Below are 21,585 nucleotides of genomic sequence, written 5' to 3'. Positions count from 1 at the left end.
ACACAAACCAGATATATGTTCTTTATGACTATATTTCTTTATTATACAATGTACTGACATTTTGATACCATTAATCTCCAATGCTCTTTTGATACACGTTTGCTTTGTTGGCATCCAAATGGATGTTTTAATATTATTTGCCATATCCCATTTTATAAAAGAATATACTAATGCATATTGAAATTGAAGACAGTGCAAAAGAGTTCCCCTTTCTCCATATCTTTGCCCACACTTGTTTGTTGTTTTGTTAATGATGGCCATTCTGACAGGTGTGAGATGATATCTCATTGTGGTTTTAATTTGCGTTTCTCTAATGTTTAGTGACATTGAATATATTTTCATGTCTATTGGCCATTTCGATGTCTTCTTTACAGAGGTGCCTATTCAGGTCCTGTGCCCATTATTTTAATTAGATTGTTTGGGGGTTTTTTTGGTGTTGAGTTTTATTAGTTCTTTATAAATTTTAGATATTAACCCCTTATCAGATGTGTCGATGAATATGTTCTTCCACTATGTGGGTTATCTTTTTATTATGTTGATGACTCCCTTTGCTGTGGAAATATTTTTTAGTTTGCTGTAGTCCCATTTGTTTATTTTTCCTTTTGATTCCCTTGCCTAAGGAGATATATTAAATAAAATATTGCTACAAGCAATATTCTAGATTTTACTGCCTATGTTTTCCTCTAGGATTTTAAGGTTTTAGGTCTAACATTTAAGTCTTTAATCCATTTTGAATTTATCCTTGTGTGTGGTGCAAAAAATGGTCTGGTTACATTTTTCTGTACATATCTGTTCAATTTTTCCAACATTTGTTGAATAAACTATCTTTAGACCATTGTATGTGCTTACTTCCTTTGACAAATATTAATTGATTATATAGGTGTGGCTTTATTTCTGGGCTCTCTTTTCTGTTCTGTTGATCTATGTGTCTGTTTTTATATCAGTACCATGATGTTTCAATTACCATGGCCTTACAGTATCATTTGATAATAGGTAGTCTGATTCCTCCAACTTTGTTCTTCTTTCTTAGAATTTCTGTTGATATGTGGGGCCTTTTGTGGTTCCATATATATTTTTGAAATATTTGTTCTAGTTCTGTGAAATGTCATTGGTATCTTGAGAGGAAGTGGGTAGAATCTGTAGATTATTTGGGGTAGTATGAACATTTTTTTAAAAATGTTTTATTGATTACATTGTTACAGTTGTTGTAATTTCTTTTCCCTCTGCTCCCCTTCACCCAGTGACACCCCCTCCCTCCTGTTGTTCCCCCACCCTTAGTCCATGCCCATTGGTTGTGCATATCGTTCTTCTCAACATCTTACTATCTACTCCATTCCCTCCTATGCTTCTTAATTCCTGCATCATCTCCCTCCTTTTCCCCCTTCCCCCTCTCCACTGACCTCCCCCAATATGTTCCCCATACCTACAATTCTTTTTCCACTCTCGTTGCCTACTTAGTTTGCCTTTGTTTCGATTCCCTAGCTTCTGTTGTTGGTTGTTGTGATATAGTTTTCATTTTAATATTTATAGTTTTGATCCTCCTTCTTCTAAACAAGTCCCTTTAACATCTCATATAACAGTGGTTTGGGTGTAATGAACTCCTTCAGTTTTACTTTGTCCTGGAAGCACTTTCTCTGCCCTTCTATTCTGAATGACAGCTTCACTGGATAGAGTAATTGTGGCTGTAGGTTTTTGATTTTCATTACTTTGAATGTTTCTTGCCAGGCCCTTCTTGCCTGCAGAGTCTCCTTTGAGAAATCAGCTGATAGTCTAATTGGGAACCCTTTGTATATAATTATTTTCTTCTCTCTTGCTGCTTTTAAGATTCTCTCTTTATCTTTAATTTTTGACATTTTGATTATAATATGTCTTGGTGTGGTCCTCCCTGGGTCCTGCCTACCCAGAACTTTCTGTGCTTCCTGACCTGTAAGTCTATTTCATCCCCCAAGTTAGGGAAATTCTGCTTCATTATTTTTTCACATAATTTTTCAATTTCTAGTTCTTCTTCGCCTTCTGGCAACCCTATAATCCAGATATCCATTCACTTATAGCTGTCCCAGAGGTTTCTGAGCCTCTCCTCATATTTCTCACTTTTTGTTTCCTCTTTCTGCACTGGTTGATTGTTCTTTCCCTATGTTCCAATTTGTTGATTTGATCCCTGGTTTTCCTTTCCTCACCACTTGTCTCATATGTGTTTTTGTTCATTTCAGCATGACTAGCCTTCATTTCTTCCCTGTCTTCTTCAATATCGTTTGTTAATTCTGTAAGCTGCCTTATGACTATAGCTCTGAACTGAGCCTCAGAAAGATTATCTATTTGTTCATCAGTTAATTCATGTATTTGCTTTTTGGTCAGCTGCATAATTGGTATTTCAATCATGATTCTTGCCATCCTGACCTTTTTCGTTTATCTTTACTTCTTGGGCAGGGCTGTCACACCTCCTACGCTAAAGCAGGCAGAGCCCTATGCACTTGTCACTACCAAGCGACCCTTCTCACCACACTGTGGTGCTTTGTGTGGGGGTGGGGGTCCAAGATGGATTCCTGCTGTTACTTTCCGCTGAGAGACCAGGAGCCTCCTCCTCTGTCCCCACACCCTCTGGGCCTCACAGTCCAAGGCAATGTGGGTCTGCCTTCCCCAGTGTTGGAATCATGAGCTGATGGGTCTGGACTGCAGCCAGGGGTGCTCCACTGGCACTTCTCGCCTCTCCTTAAATACGGGTGTCTGTGCTTATCGCAGTCCCACTGCACGTCACTGCAGCTGATGCCAGCAGCACAGCTTGATCACTCTGCCCCGGCTTCACCCCTCCTACCTGTCTGGACAAGCACCACTTGTTTATAACTTCATATGTTGGACTTCCAAGTAGCTTTATTTTCTGGAACTTCTGGTTATTTCTGGTTTTGCGGTAGTTGTAGTCCTTAGTTGTGGAGGGAGACAGAGCGTGTCAGTCTAAGCCCTCATCTTGGCCAGAAGTCAGTATGAACACTTTAATGATGTTAATTCTTCCTATCCACAAACATGGCATGTGCTTCCACTTATTTGTATCTTCTTCAATTTCTTTCTTCAATGTCTTATAATTTTCTGAGTACAGGTCTCTCGCATCATTGGTTAAACTTATCCTTAGCTTGTTCTTTTAAAAGCAATTGTGAATGATATTGTTTTCTTAACTTCTCTTTATGAGAGTTTTTTTATTACTGCTTCAATTTCACTAGGTGTAATCTGTCTATTCAGATTCTTTGATTTATCTTGATTTAGTTTTGGAAGATTGTGTGATTCTAGGAAATTATCCAGATTGTCCAATTTTTTGGCATATAGATGTTCATCATATTTTCTTACAATCCTTTGTATTTTTGGAGTCAGTTGTTATTTCTCCTCTTTCACTTCTGATTTTATTCATTTGGAGTCTCTGCCTTGTGTGTGTGTGTGTGTGTGTGTGTGTGTGTGTGTGTGTGTTTTATTATGTTGTTACAATAGTTCCAATTTTTTCCCCTTTTGCTTCCCTCCACCCAGTACACCTGTCCCTCCAGGAATCCCACCCCCCTTACTTCATGTCCATGGGACATGTATACAGGTTTTTTGGCTTCTCCGTTTCCTATATTTTTCTTTTTTTAATTAATTAATTAATTAATTTTATGACAATAAAAAACAATTTCCCTTTCTTAGACTTAAGACCCTTTATAATCTTATAAAGGACAATGGTCAAAGGTCTTGTGCTCCTCTAGCTGCTTCAAGCTGGGCATGGTCATCATCCTACCTACCCTTGGGTCCAGAAATCCCTAGTAAGAGTAGGGCTGTGGAGGGGAGGGTGGCCTTCCCACATGGAGAAGGATCATGAAGACTCCAGGTCAGTTGGCTATCCCCGGACCATGGCATGCTTGGCTTAACAGGCTGGTATCCTTGTTGTATTCTGGGAGCAACAGATTCAGCAACAGGGTTAAAAGACATCATTCAACCCATAACCACTAGATGACAAAAGGCAGGGATTAATTTTTCAATGTCCCATATTAGGGGAGAAAAAAAAAAGGCTCTTTGGAGGACGGTGTGCAATGCACATCACACCTGTCCAAAATTCTTTTGCCCACTATACTTAGTTTGGGCTGAGGGGAATATTTTAGGTTTCTGCCCTGTCATTAGAGTCTGTCTTTTTATCTTGATTAATCTGGTTAAATGTTTGCCAATCTTGTTTATCTTGTCTAAGAAAAAGCTCTTGGATTCATTGATCTTTTGTATCACGTTTGTAAATTCTATTTTATTTATTTCTGCTCTGATCTTTATTATTTCCTTCCTTTTATTCACTTTGGGCTTTGCTTTTTGTTCTTTTTCAAGTTCCTTTAAGTACAAAGTTAGATTTTTTTTGTCATATTTTTTTCTTGTTTCTTGAAATAGGCCTGTAATACTGTAAATCTCCCTCTTAGGATTGCTTTCCTTGTGTCCCACAGATATTGGGTGGTTGTGTTTTCATTTTTATCTGTTTCGAGGTATCTTTTGGTATCTTCCTTGGTCTTGTTGTTGACCCATTCATTGTTTAATAATATGTTATTTAGCTTCTATGTCCTTGCATAATTTTTCATTTTCTTCTTATGATTGATTTCTAGTTTTATAGCATTGTGGTCAGAGAAGATATTTGATATGATTTCAAACTTCTTATGTCTGAACATGTAGTCTATCCTAGAAAATGGTCCATGTGCACTTGAAAAGTATGTATATTCTGTGGCTTTGGGATGAAATTCTCTGTAGATATCAATTAAATTCATTTGGTCTAGTGTGTCATTTAAGCCCACTGTCTTCGTATTGATTTTCTCCCTGGAAAATCTATCTATTGACATCAATGGTGTGTTACAATCCCCAACTATGACTGTGTTTCTGTCCACCTCTCCCTTATGTCTACCAGATTTGCTTTACATATTCAGGAGCTCCTATGTTAGGTTCATAAATGTTTAGTAAGGTTATATACTCTTGTTGGATTGTTCTTTTATCATTATGTAGTGTCCTTCTTTGTCTCTTACTACAGCTTTGGTTTTAAAGTCTATTTTGTTGGATATGCATATTGTTACCTCAGCTTTTCTTTCCATTTGCATGAAATATCTTCTTGCATCCCTTTACTTTTAGTCTCTGTGTATCATTCAATCTGAGGTGGGTCTCTTGAAGACAGCATATAAATGGGTCTTGTTTCCTTCTCCTTTCTGCTACCTTATGTCTTGATTGGAGCACTTACACCATTTACATTTAAGGTGACTATTGATAGGTAGTTATTCATTGCCATTTTTTCTTTATACCTGTTTCTCTCTCTCTTCTTAAAGCAATCCCTTTAAATTTTCTTGTAATACTGGTTTGTTGGTAATGAACTCCTTTAACTTTTTTTTGGGGGGGGGGCGTCTGGGAAGCTCTTTATTTTGCCTTTAATTTTAAGTGATAGCCTTGCTGGATAGAGTAGTCTTTGTTGCAGGTCCTTGCTTTTCATTACTTTGAATACTTCATGTCATTCTCTTCTAGCTTGAAGTGATTCTGTTGATAAATCAGCTGACATCTGTATGGGAGCTACCTTATAGATAACTAAGTTTCTTTCTTGCTGCCATTAAGAATGTCTCTTTGTCTTTAAAATTTGCCATTATAATTATGATGTGTCTTTTGTGGGCCTCTTTGTGTTCCTCTTGACTGGGGCTCTGTTTCCTAAACTTGTGTGACTTTTTCCTTCACCATATTAGAGGAGTTTTCTGACATTATTTCTTCAAATGGATTTTCTATCCTTTGTTCACTTTTTATCCTCCTGCTACCACTATTATGTGGATATTGGTATGTTTCTTGTCCCAAAGTTCCTTTAAACTACCTCAGTCTTTTTAAGTCTTTTTTTTTTCTTGTTGTTGCTTTGATTGGGTTTTTTTTTTTTTTACCTTGTTATCCAAATTGCCAATTCAATCCTCTGCTTTATTCAACCTATTTTTCATCCCTTTTAGAGTATTTTTCACTTCAGATGTTGTGTTCTTCATTTCTGACTGACTCTTATTCAAGGTTTTTATGTCCTTCTTCATGCTTATATATTGGGTGTTGCAAAAAAAAATGTATTCACACTTCAATAACTGGTAACTTGCTGAATTTATTTTTCTGTTTTAGATTTAACCATTGAGAAATAATGGCTGAAACCAGATCACGTTTTGAACAAAGGAAGTTTATTTTGTAGTGCTACTGGAAGTACAAAAACGCAGTAGAAGTGCAAAGAAATGGCTGATGGTGTGGTGCGGCTTCTCTGTGTGTGGATTAATTGGCCCTTTCTTTTCTGCAGGTACTGCCCAAAACTGGTGCCACTTACTTGAATTTACTGCAGGAATCAGCCATGCCACGTATTCACAAATATTTTCTTGGTGAGGACTTTTATTTCCAACAAGATGGAGTGCCTCCACATTACCATCATGATGTAAGGGCCTATCTTAATGAGAACCTGTCAAACAGATGGATTGGGAGAAGAGGTCCTGTAGATCACCCTGCACGTTCAACAGACCTCACACTACTAGACTTTTTCCTTTGGGGATTTCTCAAGAATAACATTTATGCTAAAAAACCTGAAACCATTGATGAATTACAAGTAGCCATTGAAAGAGAATGTGCCTAATTACCAAATCAAATGATTCTTGATGTTTGTGATTCCATTGCTTTGCATTGCCAGCAATGTCTAGACCAGAACAATTGTCGGTTTGAAAACAGATGCTAAGTATAAAAAAGTACATTTATGTAGTTTATTGTGAATGTTGAAAGGGAACTATATACTAATAAATACAGACTTTATAATCATTAAAATTATGGATACATTTCTTTGGGACACTGTAGTTCCCACTAAGCTTCTTGTAGTTCCCATTAAGGTCCTTATAATTCTCACTTTCTTTTTTTTTTTTTTTTTTAACAGATCAGTTATTTAATTGGGTTTTTCGAAAGCTCAGAACTTCATCTTGTGAGGATAAAGCCCGTTCATGAGAGCGAACAAACAGCAGAGGTAGCCCTGCAGCTGAGAAACAGCTTTGGTTTTTGTCAGAATTTGGGAGTCCACGGATTTCTGATCAATCTTGCGCTGCTCTGTAATCTCATATTTCTCCTTCTCGGTGTTGAAGATCTCTCCCTCCTGGTGTCTGGGCTTGCACAGCTTCTTCTTCTTGAAGTAGGCGTCAGTGAGGTGCTTCGGGATTTTCACACCGCTGATATCGATTTTGATGGAGGTGGCGATGACAAACTTCTGGTGTGTTCTATGCAGAGGAACTCGATTAAGAGCCAGAGGTCCGGTCACAAGTAGCAAGCCACTGCTCAGCTGCTTTAGGAAAACCACCTTCTTGCCCCAGTGGCACCCGGTGAAGATGATGAGAATGGTCCCGGGAGTAATGCTGGCCCGCAGTTTCCTCACGTGCTGACTGAAGGGTTTCTTGCCGTGGCTCAACAGCTTCCAAGGCACATCTTCAGTGGGGTAGTATCGAGGCATTTTGCAAAGTTTAACCACTTGGGTACCACCGTTCTTGTTGCCACCAACTGGTTTTATGACAGTAACAAGAACCTTCTCCTTTTTCTTTTCAATCCTGGATTTGGCTGCTGAATACTTCCTCTTGTACATGGCCTTTCAGGAATACATCGCTGACCAGGAATACCTGCCAATTCCTCGGACCAGGACAGGGTTTCGGCTGCAGTGGGGCTTCCCCTTCTTAGGCATCTTGGCCTTGGGGTCACCTTCTTAACCTTGCCGCCAGCATCAGCCTTCTTGGCTTCGGGTTTCTTCTCCTTAGGATCCGGCTTCTCGGGTTTTTCACCTGCCATCTTGCAAGATGGGAGGAAGAACTCACTAAGTTTCTTGAGCATCCTTATAACCATTACTTTGAACTCTGTGTATGATAAATTATTTGCCTTCCTTTTACTTGGCTCTTTTTCTAGAGATTCCTCCTTTTCTTTCATTTGTTTTTGTTTTTTATTTTGTCTCCCCCTTTTAGGTATCTCTTCATGTTTGTTTCATATAATAGATAGAACTGCTATGACTCCCAGTCTTCAAGGATGACCTCTTGTAGTAGGTGTCCTGTAGAGTTCAGTGGTGAAGTGTCCTTGTTCTCCTAAGATGGATGCTCTGGGAATGTTCCCTCTGTGTGTTATGTGGACTCTCCTATTGTGATTGGGTCTTGATTATTGTTGGCCCATTTCTGAGTGAGATATCTCCATAGGTTGGCTGACAGAGCAGCTCAACTCCAACTACATCATTCAAGCTGTTGTACACATGCTAACACAACAAAATAAAACAAAAACAACACACAAAAAACCAAAATTCAAACAAAAATCCAACTATAACAACAAAACAAAAAAAACAAAAGAAAGACTGAAAAAGAATAATAAAATAAAAAAGAATATGAGAAGAAAAGATAAAAGAAAAAAGAATATAAGAGGTAGAAGGAAGAGAAAAATAAGAATAAAGAACAGAAAGGGGAAAATGGGAAAAAAGGAAAAAGAAAGTGAATGAAAAATAAGAAAACAAAAAGAGAAAAACAATACAGTATGAAAGGAAGGAGAAAAATTAGATATGAAAGAAAAATAGAAAAAAGCTCTAAAAATTAAAAATAAAGACAATAATGAAAAAGAACAAAGTGAAATTCATCTCAGCAGATTTTAGTGCCTGCCTGCTGGGATCTCCCTTTGGATACTGCATCAATGTTGTCTGAAGCTGGTGCAAGCCAATGTCACATATTGTTCATGTCTGACCCTCGGCAACCTGTTTGAAGCTATATGATATCCATAGTAGTGGCTGCCTCTGCTAGGATTGGCTGCACATGGCAGAGACCAAGATGTGCTCCAAGGTTGGCTTTTACCAGCAAAGGGGTCAGGGGTATGTGTAGATTTAATTGTGATCCCAGACACGCAGATAATTCCAGCAAGCAGAATGACAAAAACCATCGGGGGGCTGCAACACTCTCTGGCAGTCAGCGGAGAGCATGAGACCCCACCGTCCTTTTATTAGGATTTCAAAAGTTACAAAAAATTGAACAGGGGGGTGGGGGTGGCTCTACAGCCAATAGTGAAAGAATTCTTACAATGTATTATTAATGTGTAAAATACAGCTAGGGTAACTTATGACCTAGATAGCACCTATCAAGGATACAAAGCAGACCCACTAATCCTCAAGGCCAGCTCCAATTAAGACTTTATTTATAAGGAGACAGATGGAGTACTTAACAGATCTCTTTGTTCTCAGGATTCCATGATGTAGTGACCTGTACAGCCTAAAGCTGCAGGCGGAGACAAGGCCAGCTTATCTCCTGAGCCATGGGACACCTGGACAGAGGAGCATGTAAACATGCCCCTACCCAGAGATTTGAGTTCCTGCAACAGGTATGTCTGCAAATGTCCCAAAGTACAGCAGGATCTTCTTCTGCCTGTCTCTTGCCTATTGGCCAGCTATCAGTCTGAGTCCCTGAAAAGGCTGTTTATGAAAGAGCTTTTGGAAGAATTGGGAGGATGGGTTCCCTGGATCTCCTGTGAAATTAAGGTGCTGTTCAGACCTCAGGGAAGATAGTGGGTGTATTCCCTTGCCCCAGGGTCACACATCTGTGTCTGTCCCATATTATTACCTTGACCTCAGCAGGGTAGATCCCCTAATAGGAAGGCACATGGGGTCTCTAAAGCCTGGGGTTTGGATCTGCTGGAAACGCAGAGAATGTTTCTATTGAGTGTTTCTATCAGCTCTCCTGTGATGGGGAAACATCAGTCCAGTTCCCAGAAAAGTGTGTGGAATAGCCATGCTCCAAAGCCAGATTCTGACACCCCTGAGTGTGCCTATGTGGCTCTTTCCTCAGCAGGGTTTAAAATGCAGGATGGGGTGAGAAATATCCCAGAGGGTGGGGTAATTTCTTTTTCCCAGGCTAATTTCTTTGGGAAGGGCTTGCTCCTCTCAAAAAAAAGAAAAAAAGGCTGTTGGGATATCAGAGAGGTGATGACCTGGCAGTGAACCCAGCAGCCTCTCCCCCATGTCTCTCCCCAATGCTTCCCACTCTAGATTCTCCTCGGGTGACTCCAGTTCTGTCAGCCCTCCCTTTGCTGGAGCCCAGAGTGAGTGGCTGCAAATGAAAATCTTATGCTTTGACCCCTTAAAAAAGTGGCTTTGTATTCAGCAGGTTCCGTCTCCACAGCAGATAGAAACCAGAAGCCCCACTACCTTTCACTGCTGGATGCTACATGGGTGATTGATCCCAGTTCTGGTGCTGTCACGAGTGTCTGTTCGTGATATAGTCTTTCCTATAAGTCAGCCAGGCAGCTGCTCAGCTAGCTGCCTGCTGAGCAGCCCGGCACCAAGGAATAGACAAGAGTCACACACAGTAACTGTGCTATTCACTCAGCTTTTATTGAATGCAGTTTCACTCAGAGTAGAATATCAACATGCTTTAATATCCTACTTGCATTCTAACAATCTAAGAGAATTATAACACACACAGAGCTATCAATGAGGGATAAGGAACCTGAGTCCCAAAGTCTCAGTCTGCAGGTCTGGGAGAGAACACGGTGGGCGAGGGAGCTGTCAGCGTCTTGGAAGGATCTCTGGAGCCAGGTGGGCAGTAGGGCAGATGAGGACCTCAGTCAAGTAGGGCAGAGCCTCTGGCAGCCTATGCCAAGGGAGATCAGTGTGGCATGGAGCAGCACTCTGATGTGTGGAGCTTGGCTGTTTCAGCAGTGGTCTTAAACCTGCCTCAGTTATACCTGAAAAGTGGTATAGTCCACCCTTCTGGGTCCTTTCAATAAATGTCTTGGCACCCCTGGTGCCAAGTTTGGAATTTGTCCAAGCACCTATGGATGGTACATGGCTGTTTTGCTTGACACCTCTGCTAGCAAGAGTAGAATTTTCCCAGGAGCCTATCTATGGGTAACCCCACTCTGATGACATGGCCATTCTGGTCACATGGGCAGATATCTTAGCTAAGTCTCCTGGCCAGACATGTCTGTTCTGACCATATGAGTAGATATCTTAAGCATGTCCCCTGGCCATGTGTGTCTTTAAGTAGTTTTTATCTTGAACCAAAGTGTCATGGCTTACTGAAAGCCAGTTTAGTTGACATGAGTTGACTCTTCTTTGTTTTATATACTTTATGCTATCTTGATTAGACCAATGCCATTTTATTGGTCCTGCTCTCCACAGGTGCTCTGGGCTGAGGAACCTAGTCTGGGGTCTGGGTTTTACTCTTCTCAGGGGAAACCTTTCACATGCATGTTATACCACTGCAACCTTTGCCTACCACCTATGGTAGTCAGGCCAGCTCCTTTCATGACCCCACCTTTCCTACCAGTCTTGAAGTGTTTTTTCTCAACCTTGGTAAAGTCTCCTCTTCAGCTAGACTTTTGTTGTTAATTCAGGATGAATGTTCCTCAATTTAGTTTTATTTCCAGTTTGGTTTGGAGAGAAAGTGCAAGAAAAATCCACCTACTCTGCCACTATCTTCACATCTAGGATATAGAAAATTTTCTTGAGGTAAAAACTCCATTCCAGATTCTTTTCTTATGAGTAATAAAAATGTAAATACAGCATTAGAATTTTTTAAAAATTACTGGGATTCAAACACAATGCTCTAAAAAAAATAACGTCTAGAGAATTAAAGGAAAGTATGAGGATGATGTCTCACCAAATATGAAATATCAATAAAGAAACTGAAATCATAAAAAAAGAATAAAAATTCTGAACTAGGAAATCACATTAATTGAAAAGACATACTCACTAAAGGGGCTCAATGACAAGTGAAGCAGGCAGGAAATAGAATCAGTAAACTTGAAGACAGAGCAATTAAGATTTTCCAGTCTGAGGAACAGCAATAAAAAGAATTAAGAAAAATTAGCAGAACTTCAGTTACTATCAGTATACCACCATACTCATAATGAGAGTCCCAGAAGAAGAACAGAGATAGATAGAGGGGTAGAAAGAATATTTAAAGAAATAATGACTGAAAACTTCCCCTATTTAATGAAAAACATTAGCCTATATATCTAAGAACAGCAAACTACACAGAATAAACACAAAGATATTCACATACAGACACATCTTTTTAAAAGACAAAGAAAGAATCCTGAAAGCAGCAAGAGAGAGTGGCTCATATGCAAAAAAGATTTTCAGTAAAAGCTGGTTTTTCACCAGAAACCACAGAGGTGAGAAGGCATATTAAAAGAGCTAAAAGAAAAATATATCAACAAAGAAATTTATATTTGGTAAAACTGTTCACCAGAAATGAAGGAAAAGTAAACATTTCCAGATTTTAAAACATGGAGAGAATTTATTAATAACAGATCTACCTTACAAAAACTTTAAAGGGATACCTTCAGGCAGATATGAAATGATGCACATTATAGACTACATGTTTGTGTTCCTCCAAAATCCATATGTTGAGATCTAATTCCCAATGTTATGATATTTGGAAATGGGACCTTTGAGAGATAATGAGCCATGATGGTGAGGCCCTCATTAATAGAATTAGTGTCCTTGTAAGAGGAAGCCACAGAAAGCTAGCTCACTCTGCTTCCACAATGTGAGGACACAATGAGAAGATGGCTGTCTGCAAACCAGGAAGGGGTATTCACCAAAACTTGACAATGTTGGCACTCTGACCTTGGACTTCCAGCCTCTAGTACTATGAGAAATAAATTTCTATTGTTTATAAGCCAGCCAGTTTCTGTTAATTAGTTATAGCAGCCCTTACTAAGACACTATGAGACAGTAACTGAAATCCACATGAAGAAATAAAAGACATGGTGAAGGTTACTGTAGAGATAAATGTTAAAGACAGTGTATGTGGAGTACCCTTCTTCTTACTGCCCTTGCATGGTTTCCACTAAAACCATGAGAAGTAAGTAGCCTTTCTTTGTAACTGAATGGTGATGAATTCCTGACTTTTTACATGGCTTCCTCTGACAGCAGCACCCCAATGAGGAGGGCAAGGGAACGCTGCTTGACTGGTGGGGGTAGAAGTCTAGGCTCCTGCATGGTCACTACTGAATCACAGGATCTTTACTGCCTGGTAGGTATAAAAGTCTCAGCTCTCACTAGGCCTTTTGTGATACCACCCTGGTTGGTAAAGGATGGGAGTGGTAGGGTTCTGGTATCTCATTATAGTCTTGCATGGGTAAAGTCTAGGCTTCCCACTCAGTTTTTGATGGTGTGTATATTTGTTTGTGTGAGGGAGGGAGAGGTGAAAGTATTCCTGTGCTGTTTGACTAAAATAAAGCAATTATTGGTAAATTTTTTATGTTTTGAGAGGATGCTCTTTTCCTTTTTTTATTTTTTTAGAACAGGCTTTTATTGGATCTTTTTAAAATTTATAACTTATTGGCATATTCTGGTTTGCTTAAAATACTCTGTGTCTTTGTATGGAGTATAGTCTTATGGGTTGATATATAGATAAAAATTAATTTTGCATGTGTGTATGTTCAAAACATCTTTTGAATTATTTCTTCTGTTTAACTTTTTAACTTTTGAGACCTTTTATTCAATCACATCTTCCTCAACTACCCACTCTTTCTATCTTAATTACTATTATACATATTTACTCTTAAGCTTCCTTAGTCTTCTACCTGTCTATCAAGACTGATAATATTGCTCCAATGGCTCACTACAGTGAACTATGAATAATATTTCAAATACATTATAGTATTTCACAAAACCCTATGTATATGTAAGCTTAGTTTATCTCTCAAAATCTACTAAGACATTACCTCATTTATGCCAACCTCTTATTAATTCTCAGAAAAAGTTCATAATTTTTTGTATAAATAGTCTCCGATTCAAAAACCTGGGAAAATCTGGGTGAAATCTGAACCTGACTCCCCATAGATGGAGGACAAGGGAAAGACTAATGAAAGGGGCAGGGCACCCCAGGTTGGTAGGTGGCATATTTGATAAGCAAGGGAACTTACAATACTTAACAAGGCTTACCTTAGGTGACTGCAAGACATGCAGATCTCCCCACCCACCTGCTAAATTTTAGAACTTTCTATAGAGACTGAAGTGTCTGACATCAAGGTGAGAGCTGGAGAACAGCTTTCTCCCTAACAAAAAGGCAGACAGAGGCCATTGTCCCTCTTCTAGCCCTCTCACCATAAGCTACAGAGCTTGCAGGCAGGTGCCATAACTGAAACTCCATCAACCTGGATAACACTACTTACCCTATCCTGGAGATCCCCTGAAATTCTGTCCCACCCAACTTAAGGGCCCACCCTGTTAACCATGACTTTTCCATATGAATGGCTAGTCTTGGTTCATGCATCACAATTTCTTAGATCTACTCAAAGAAGCAACAGCCAGCCTCAGCAAGCCCCTAACCCTCATATCTCTTACTAAGTGGCCCCAGACATGGCACTAGCAGCAGCCAACCTAGAGTCACAGCTTGGCTTTGCCTAGAAATCACCAAGCCAAGGACAAGTAGCAGCCATCTCATATTGTTTTATAGCCCAGGCAGGGTAGCCCTGGACAGAACAAAGGTAGGGCTTATACTACCCAGGAAACCCCAGAGCCTGCATATCCAGTAGACAGCTATAGACTACATCAGAGCACCACCACCCCACCTCTGCACAGTTGATCTCCCACAGAGGGTGAAGGTTGGTGGTCAGAGATCACAGCCAGTCCTTGCAGCTAACGGGTTTGCATAAACCCCGTCCATTGACCTGCCAACAGCAATCAAATCTAGACTACAAGATGAGGGTGTACTCAGTTCACAGGAAGGGCTCACTTGAAGTACTCAGCTTGGCTGACAGGGCATGCTGTGGCACTGGACTCCATAGGACACCTACTACATTAGGCCACACTACCAAGACAAGAATCATAGCAGCTCTACATATCACCTAGAAATAAATACATGGAGGCTGCCAAAATGAGGAGACAAAGAAACATGGCCCAAATAAAAGAACAGATCAAAACTCCAGAAAAAAAACTAAACAAAATGGAGATAAACAATCTGTCAGATGCAGAGTTCAAAACACTGGTTAAAAGGATGATTAAGGAACTTAGTGAAGACCTCAACAGTATAAAAAAGATTCAGTCAGAAAATGAGGAATACACTAATTGAAATAAAGATCAGTTTACAGGGAAGCAACAGTAGAGTGGGTGAAACTGAAAATTGAATCAATGATTTGGAACATAAGGAAACAAAACACACCCAATATGAACAACAAGCAGAAAAAAGAATCCAAAAGAACAAGGATAGTGTAAGCAGCTTATGGGACAACTTCAAGCATTCTAACATTCACATCATAAAGTTTCCAGAAAGGGAAGAGAAAGAGCAAGATATTGGAAATCCATTTGAAAAAATAATGAAAGAAAACTTCTCTAATTTGATGAAGGAAATAGACATGCAAGTCCAGGAAGCACAGAGTCCCAAACAAGATGGATGCAAAGAGGCCCACTCCAAGACACATCATAATTAAAATGCCAAAGTTTAAAGATAAAGAGAGACTCTTAAAAGCAGCAAAAGAAAAGAAGTTAGTTACTTACAGGGGAGTTCCCATAAGACTGTCAGCTGACTTCTCAAAAGAAACTTGGCAGGCTGAGTGTGTCAAAAAATATTTAAAGTCATGAAAAGCAGAGATCTACAACCAATATTGCTCTACCCAGCAAAAGATATCATCTAGCATCAAAGGGCAGATAAAGAACTTCCCAGACAAGAAAAAACTAAAAGAATTCATCATCACCAAACCATTATTATATGAAAGGTTAAAAGGAATTATTTAAGAAGAAGATCAAAGCTGTGAACAATAAAATGGCCAAAATACATATCTAGCAACAATTGAATCTAAAAAACAAACTGAGAAAACAAGAACAGAGACAGAATCACAGATATGCAGAGTGTTTTGATAGTTGCCAGTTGGGAGGAACATGTCGGGGACTGTGTGAAGAGGTGAGGGGACTAAGAAATACAAATAGGCAGTTATAGAATAGTCATGGGGATGTAAGTACAGTATAGGACATGGAGTAGCCAAAGAACTTATACGAATGACCCATAAACATGAACAAAGGTATGGGGATTGCCTGAGAGAGTATGTGATGCTGGGTGGAAGGGGCAAAGGGGGAAAAATTGGGACAACTGTAACAGCATAATCAATAAAATATAATTAAAAATAAATTAATTTAATTTAATAATGGTGAAAATTTTAGAAAGCAATAATGGATGAGAGGAAATCAGAGTATATATTATAGAAATAAACCTGACCATTTCCCACTGAATACAACCCAGATAAATGACATAAAAGTGTATTTATTGGCATAGAATTAAGTGGAACTAGAGAAATAAATTAAACACAGAGAAAATAAAATAACTTTAAAGTAAATGTCAATATCTTTCTCACAGTGTACATGTTACTGAGCAAAAGGGGATCCTTTCATGTGGTGCCTTGGTATAAAACCCAACAACTAGTGTTGAGGAAAACAGGTCTTTATTTACAATATTCCAACCTGGGGAGAGCTGTGAGCACTTCAGCTCCGAGCCCTGTTCTCCCACAGGACCCAGCATGTCCCTTGTTCCCCAAAAAGCTATAAGCCAGAAGCAAGTCCAGTAGTTGCCCATCCCTTATATGTCAGCTCTTTCCTTCAGGATCTGGGGCACGTTGTCTTCAGCTTCCATATAATAGTCCAGAAAAACATGCTCCATGTTGCACTGGATAATGAAGTCCAGTAAAGGCACAGTCCCAAGAAAGTCCTCTCTGCATGCAAAAGTTCAGAAGGTCCAGGTGTGCAGAGCAGAGTCCTTGGCAGCTTTGGAGTCAGCTGAGGTCGGCACAATCAAAACAGCAGCATGCTGGCTTTCTTACTAGCCTGGGCCGCATGGCCCTGCTTTCCTTCTTTAGACTGCATGGCTCTGCGCCTTTTCAAAACCACATGGTTCTCCCCCTTTCTCCTTGCAAACTGCATGGTTCTCTCTGCAAATAGCTGCTGCCTTATTTTTAAATCCCTGACCTTAGCCTGTGAGGCAGTGGGCAGGGTGACCAATTGCAGCCACCTGCAAAATCTTGTGCAGGCCCCATAAGCTCTTTCATCACTATTCTATGGTCAAAACCCTTCCCATCTCCTTGATATCTTGCAAAGCCATGGCCATTTGCATAAGTAAGACACTAGCTATCCGCCATAGATATGCGAAGGCATCGCTCAGGAAAAATGTCTGTGCTCCACTGAGTCCCATCCCCCACTCACCAAACCATGGGCTGTGGGGAATTTGGGGGACCCCTTTTTCCACCCTGTGACGTTTCATTGCTAATCTAATTATAGATCTAATAGAAGAGACTTTGCATGCGATCCTTATGTTTTCATCTAAATGAGTTACTCATAAGCAATCTCATTTTCTATTTTATTAAAATATTTTGTGCATACTATCAGTTTTAAAAGCCTTTCCTAGTTTCCTTGACTGACTACTCCTAAAATGGATTTACATTTTTAACTTTGTGAAGAGAATTCCCTTCAGCAAAGCTATTCTTTGTGGCCACAAGGAGACCACCTGTGAGGGCTGTGAGGTCTTCTTTGTGAGGCAAGAGGATAATTTCATCAGAGACTCTTTTGCATTTACTTCTGTCTTTGGTGGGTTTACTTTTTTCTTTCTTGTTCTTTGACCTCTTTTCTCTGCATATTTTTTTCATGTGGGGACCAGAATAGCTTCACAAAGGTTTTGTGTGAATAAAATTATAAAAATATATCACACAAGCCAAAGAAGTATCAAGATTTCAAAATCATTGCAAAATTTCTCCCAAAATATTTTATGAGTGGGAATATGAAAATTGCCTCTATGATAATATCAATAAGTAGTTTTAATTAAAATATCCTTTACATATTATGCTGAGAAAAAAGATATGAATATATCATTATTCCTAAAAATTTCCCTAATAAATGACCCAGAAGTGAAAGTTCACCTTGCCCGTCTGTCTTGATTCCATTCTCCTATATTCTCAAAATCGCTATTTTTTTCCTCTAACCCAGTAACCTCTTTTTATTCAGGAAACTCACTGCTTCTAGAATTCTGGGAAAACAGTGCCCATTGGCTCTTTGTCAGAAATTCACTGTACAGAAGCTCTAAATTAACATAGCAATAAAATTTTTGAAGTTTCCTTTTGACTATTGTTTATTTTTTAACGTACAAACACTCCTTAAGTCTTTGAAGGTTGCCTTAGGTGTGCAAGGGGAAGGATGCTGTGCAGCACCATCAAGGACTGTAATTCATCAGCCAAGCAAGTCAAAGGTTATAAACTCAGAGCCAATGAGTGTGGACCAGGGGCGGGGCTTTGAGCAAATAACTGTCAGTGAGGTTGGCCAGTTGGTTGTGGCTGTTCTGGGGTGAACCGAATAGCTAGCCTTCTCACATACCACACGATATTCCTCCGGAGGCTTTGGAAGGTGAGCCCTGCCTCCCTAGTTTTCCCCTTCTGGAAGTTGCCCTTCCACTCTGGTACTTTCTCCTTCAGCCTCCCCTCCCAGGGAACAAATGTATTCCAGCCACAGATTTGGCCAACCATTACCTCTTGGCGTTTCCACCTTTTCTGTAGCAACTAGTTATTCAAGGACTTCCCCAAAGATCAAGCAGCCTCTCCGTTGAACCTTTTTCTCTTACCCGCTTCCCCTTCTCCAGTAACTTCCTATATCAACTTCTCTAACTAGTTATCTGGCTCGTATTTGTTTCCTTTGTCTTAATGAGGCACTGGGAGGAAATCTCACTGACCTGTGCCTGGAGCTGAGGGGGGAAGGGCTCATTCTCACTGAAGAAGAATTAGGAAGGCAGCAGGCCACCCACGTTCAGCCTCTGAGTAAGCCTGCTGCTGTGTTGTGTGGTAGGAGTTTACTGAGATCAGCCAATCCCAGTTCTTTATCTGTCATAAACCATTAAGCAAGAGCTTGGCAGCTCGTGAAGATTACTGGGGTCCCACAGACAGTGCCCTCTTCAAGATACTTTTGTCACCTGAATCCTGCAAAGTGTACTGATTAAGAGAAAGAAAGACTTCCCATATTCAGGGACAGAGTGAATTAGTAGGATTACTACTCCATGAGAAAGAGAATTTCTGAAGACTGATCTTTGAGGACAAATGCACATGCCATTTATGAGAGGGCAGTCATTAATGAAATCCACACACAAAGAGAATCTAGCCATTATCTAGTTTATTGATGAATTATTGTAGGGAACTTATATAGTAATTTCAAGACCAAACAGTATGTCTTTCTTAATCAGACATAAGCTCATAAACTTACCCAAAATAGTCAGAAGTCAGTTTAAGCTAATGAAGAGTTTTAACTACATTGAAAATCTGTTTATTCTCACTGCTTGTGCTTACCCATATCTTTTAAATTATTAACCTAGAGTGATATTAGCATTTACCTGTTAATTTAAGGTGAGATCACTTCTTGAGAGAAAGGTTTGTTAGGAGAACTGAGTATATTCACAGTCAAATAGTGCTTATATATACCTTAAATTTCAAGGAAAAGATTTAGAGTAATTTTGTTATTTTCTAAAAGTGATTTATTAGGATTGAATGTGTAAATTCTTATTACAGTTTTTAAATAAATAATGTTATAAATAAGAAAAGTGCTTATGGAAATATGAATCCTCACTTTTAGTTTGAAAAAAACCACAGACTCTATAAGTGTATTAAATTCTGAAAGCATGTAGGAGTGTATAACTATGATCCAGAAAATTATTATTTTTTGGTCAAGCCCAGGATGTTTAGTGCTAGAATAACAGTAAACAAGTTAATAAGTGTCCTAAATAGTTTATTATTAATGAAGAACAACTATCATCAGTCTATCACAATGGCACGGAGTTCTCCTAGTGCAGTGTTTCTAAATATGGCTCCTCCTTAGAATCACTGGGAAGCTTTTAAAACTCCCAATACCCAGGCCTCATGCCAATTAAATTAACCTCTAAGGGTGCCACCCAGGCACCTATATTTTTAAAACCCTCTAAGTGATTCCAATGTGTGGTTAAGATTAAGAATCTCTTTCTTAAAGGGATAGCTGAACTTGTTCTGCTCTATTACTCATATTATTACCAAGATCCTCTGATCTACTTCCAGCTCTTCACATGTTAATGTGAGGTTTAGAAACTCAGAATTCCTTTGAGGTAAAACAAAAATCAATCGAACAAACAAACGGCAAAAAAAGAAAGCAGCTACTGACACCAGGGAACCAGTCTGACACTCAGAGCTAGGTCTCACTCATTGTTACTACAAGTGAGTTTGATGCTTACAACTAATCTATGTTACTCTCTATTGAACATAAACAATCTCACAGAATATCAACATCCAGTGAAGTCATTCTGAGACCACAATAAAGGGAGACAAAACAAAAGTTACTCTACAATCCATACAATATCAAACATCCTCTCTCTCTCTGCTAAAATGAGTGACTGCTGCATCTGTACACATTACAGCTCGTTCTAGTCTGCCCTCCTATAGATAAGATCATTGAGATACCCAGTCACCAGTGTCACCATGTGTTCGCTCAGCGTTATTCATCCAGCATCTATCCAACTGTCGGAAAAGATTTTTCATCTAACCTGTAGCTAGTCTTCATCACTTGAGGTTGTACCTTTTCTATTTCATTTAAATTGAAAGCATTATAGGAGGGGGGGGGGCAATCCTAATTTTGGCAGACCCTAAGATATTACTAAAAATAATTAAGGAGAAATAAGGCTTTTCTTTTCTTTTTCTTTTTCTTTTTTTAAAGAAAAGCATTAGAAGACCAGCAAGAAGGCAAATCTTACTTTCCTTTGATCTTATGTGAGTTTTGCAGAGTGACTTAAGAGCTGGATTCAGATGGTCTGTGAGAACCAACAGGATGGATTTGACTTCCACTATTCATAATATCACTTATCGTAACAAAGGATTTGCTGGCACTTGGGAGGAATTTATCAGGAATAAATTAACTAATTATCCTCAAGACCTCCCTGAAATTATTCTAATATTGCCTTTGATCTGCACAATTGGAGGTAGGTGTAACTCTCTTTATTTTAGCTTATTTTACAGATTTATTTTGTAAATACCACCATATAGAATTTTTTTAAAGTACCAGTAATAGGAAATTAGAATTTTGTCCTAAATTCATACTTTTTCCCAAGATTTTCAATTAAATGAATCCAATAATAATCTGACCCCTGAGAAGAAACATGTAAATCTAATTCATATTATTTATCTTTATTGGGTTCAAAATATTCACACCTTCTAACTTGCTAGATTATGGGTAGATGTAATTGATGGGAAGATAAGCAGAAAATTAAGGATTGGAAGATTTTTTGTTATTTGCATTATCATAAACTATAGTTTCATTAATATTTTAAAGTTAGCTGCCCCACTGCTTTCTCCAACTGGACAAAGAATTTTCATAGTGATAGGTCTCCTGAATGGTTCAGTTATTTTTTGACCACTTGGCAGGGTACCTCATTAATTTTGTCCAAATGATAAATTATTCCCAGCTATTACAAGAAGATAAGAACACTGTAGAAACCAAAAGAAAACACTATTTTTTTTTTTTGGCTTTTTTTTTTTTTACCTCACCAGTAATTGTACTAAAAAGAAACAGAAAACATTAAACTGAAGAAAATGTTATGATATTGCTTATTACAGTTTGATAATAAT

General features: G+C 39.0%; 1 protein-coding gene and 1 pseudogene across 1 annotated transcript in view; one reads left to right on the top strand and one right to left on the bottom strand.

Moving 5' to 3' along the window:
• Positions 1 to 6,906: 6,906 nt before the first annotated feature.
• LOC150021527 (large ribosomal subunit protein eL6 pseudogene) lies at positions 6,907 to 7,477 on the bottom strand (annotated as a pseudogene).
• A 13,311-nt stretch (positions 7,478 to 20,788) lies between these two features.
• Positions 20,789 to 21,585, top strand: part of SLC9C1 (solute carrier family 9 member C1) — a 132,511-nt gene continuing 131,714 nt past the window's right edge. Inside the window, exon 1 of the mRNA XM_090286892.1 lies at positions 20,789 to 20,939. Coding sequence (XP_090143018.1) covers positions 20,789 to 20,939 — 151 coding nt within the window. The remainder of the gene's footprint in view (positions 20,940 to 21,585) is intronic.

This window comes from Furipterus horrens, unplaced genomic scaffold (assembly GCF_987537825.1).
Source record: "Furipterus horrens unplaced genomic scaffold, mFurHor1.1.pri manual_scaffold_1, whole genome shotgun sequence".
Classification (NCBI taxonomy): domain Eukaryota; kingdom Metazoa; phylum Chordata; class Mammalia; order Chiroptera; family Furipteridae; genus Furipterus; species Furipterus horrens.
This window is presented reverse-complemented; position numbering and strand designations above follow the sequence as displayed.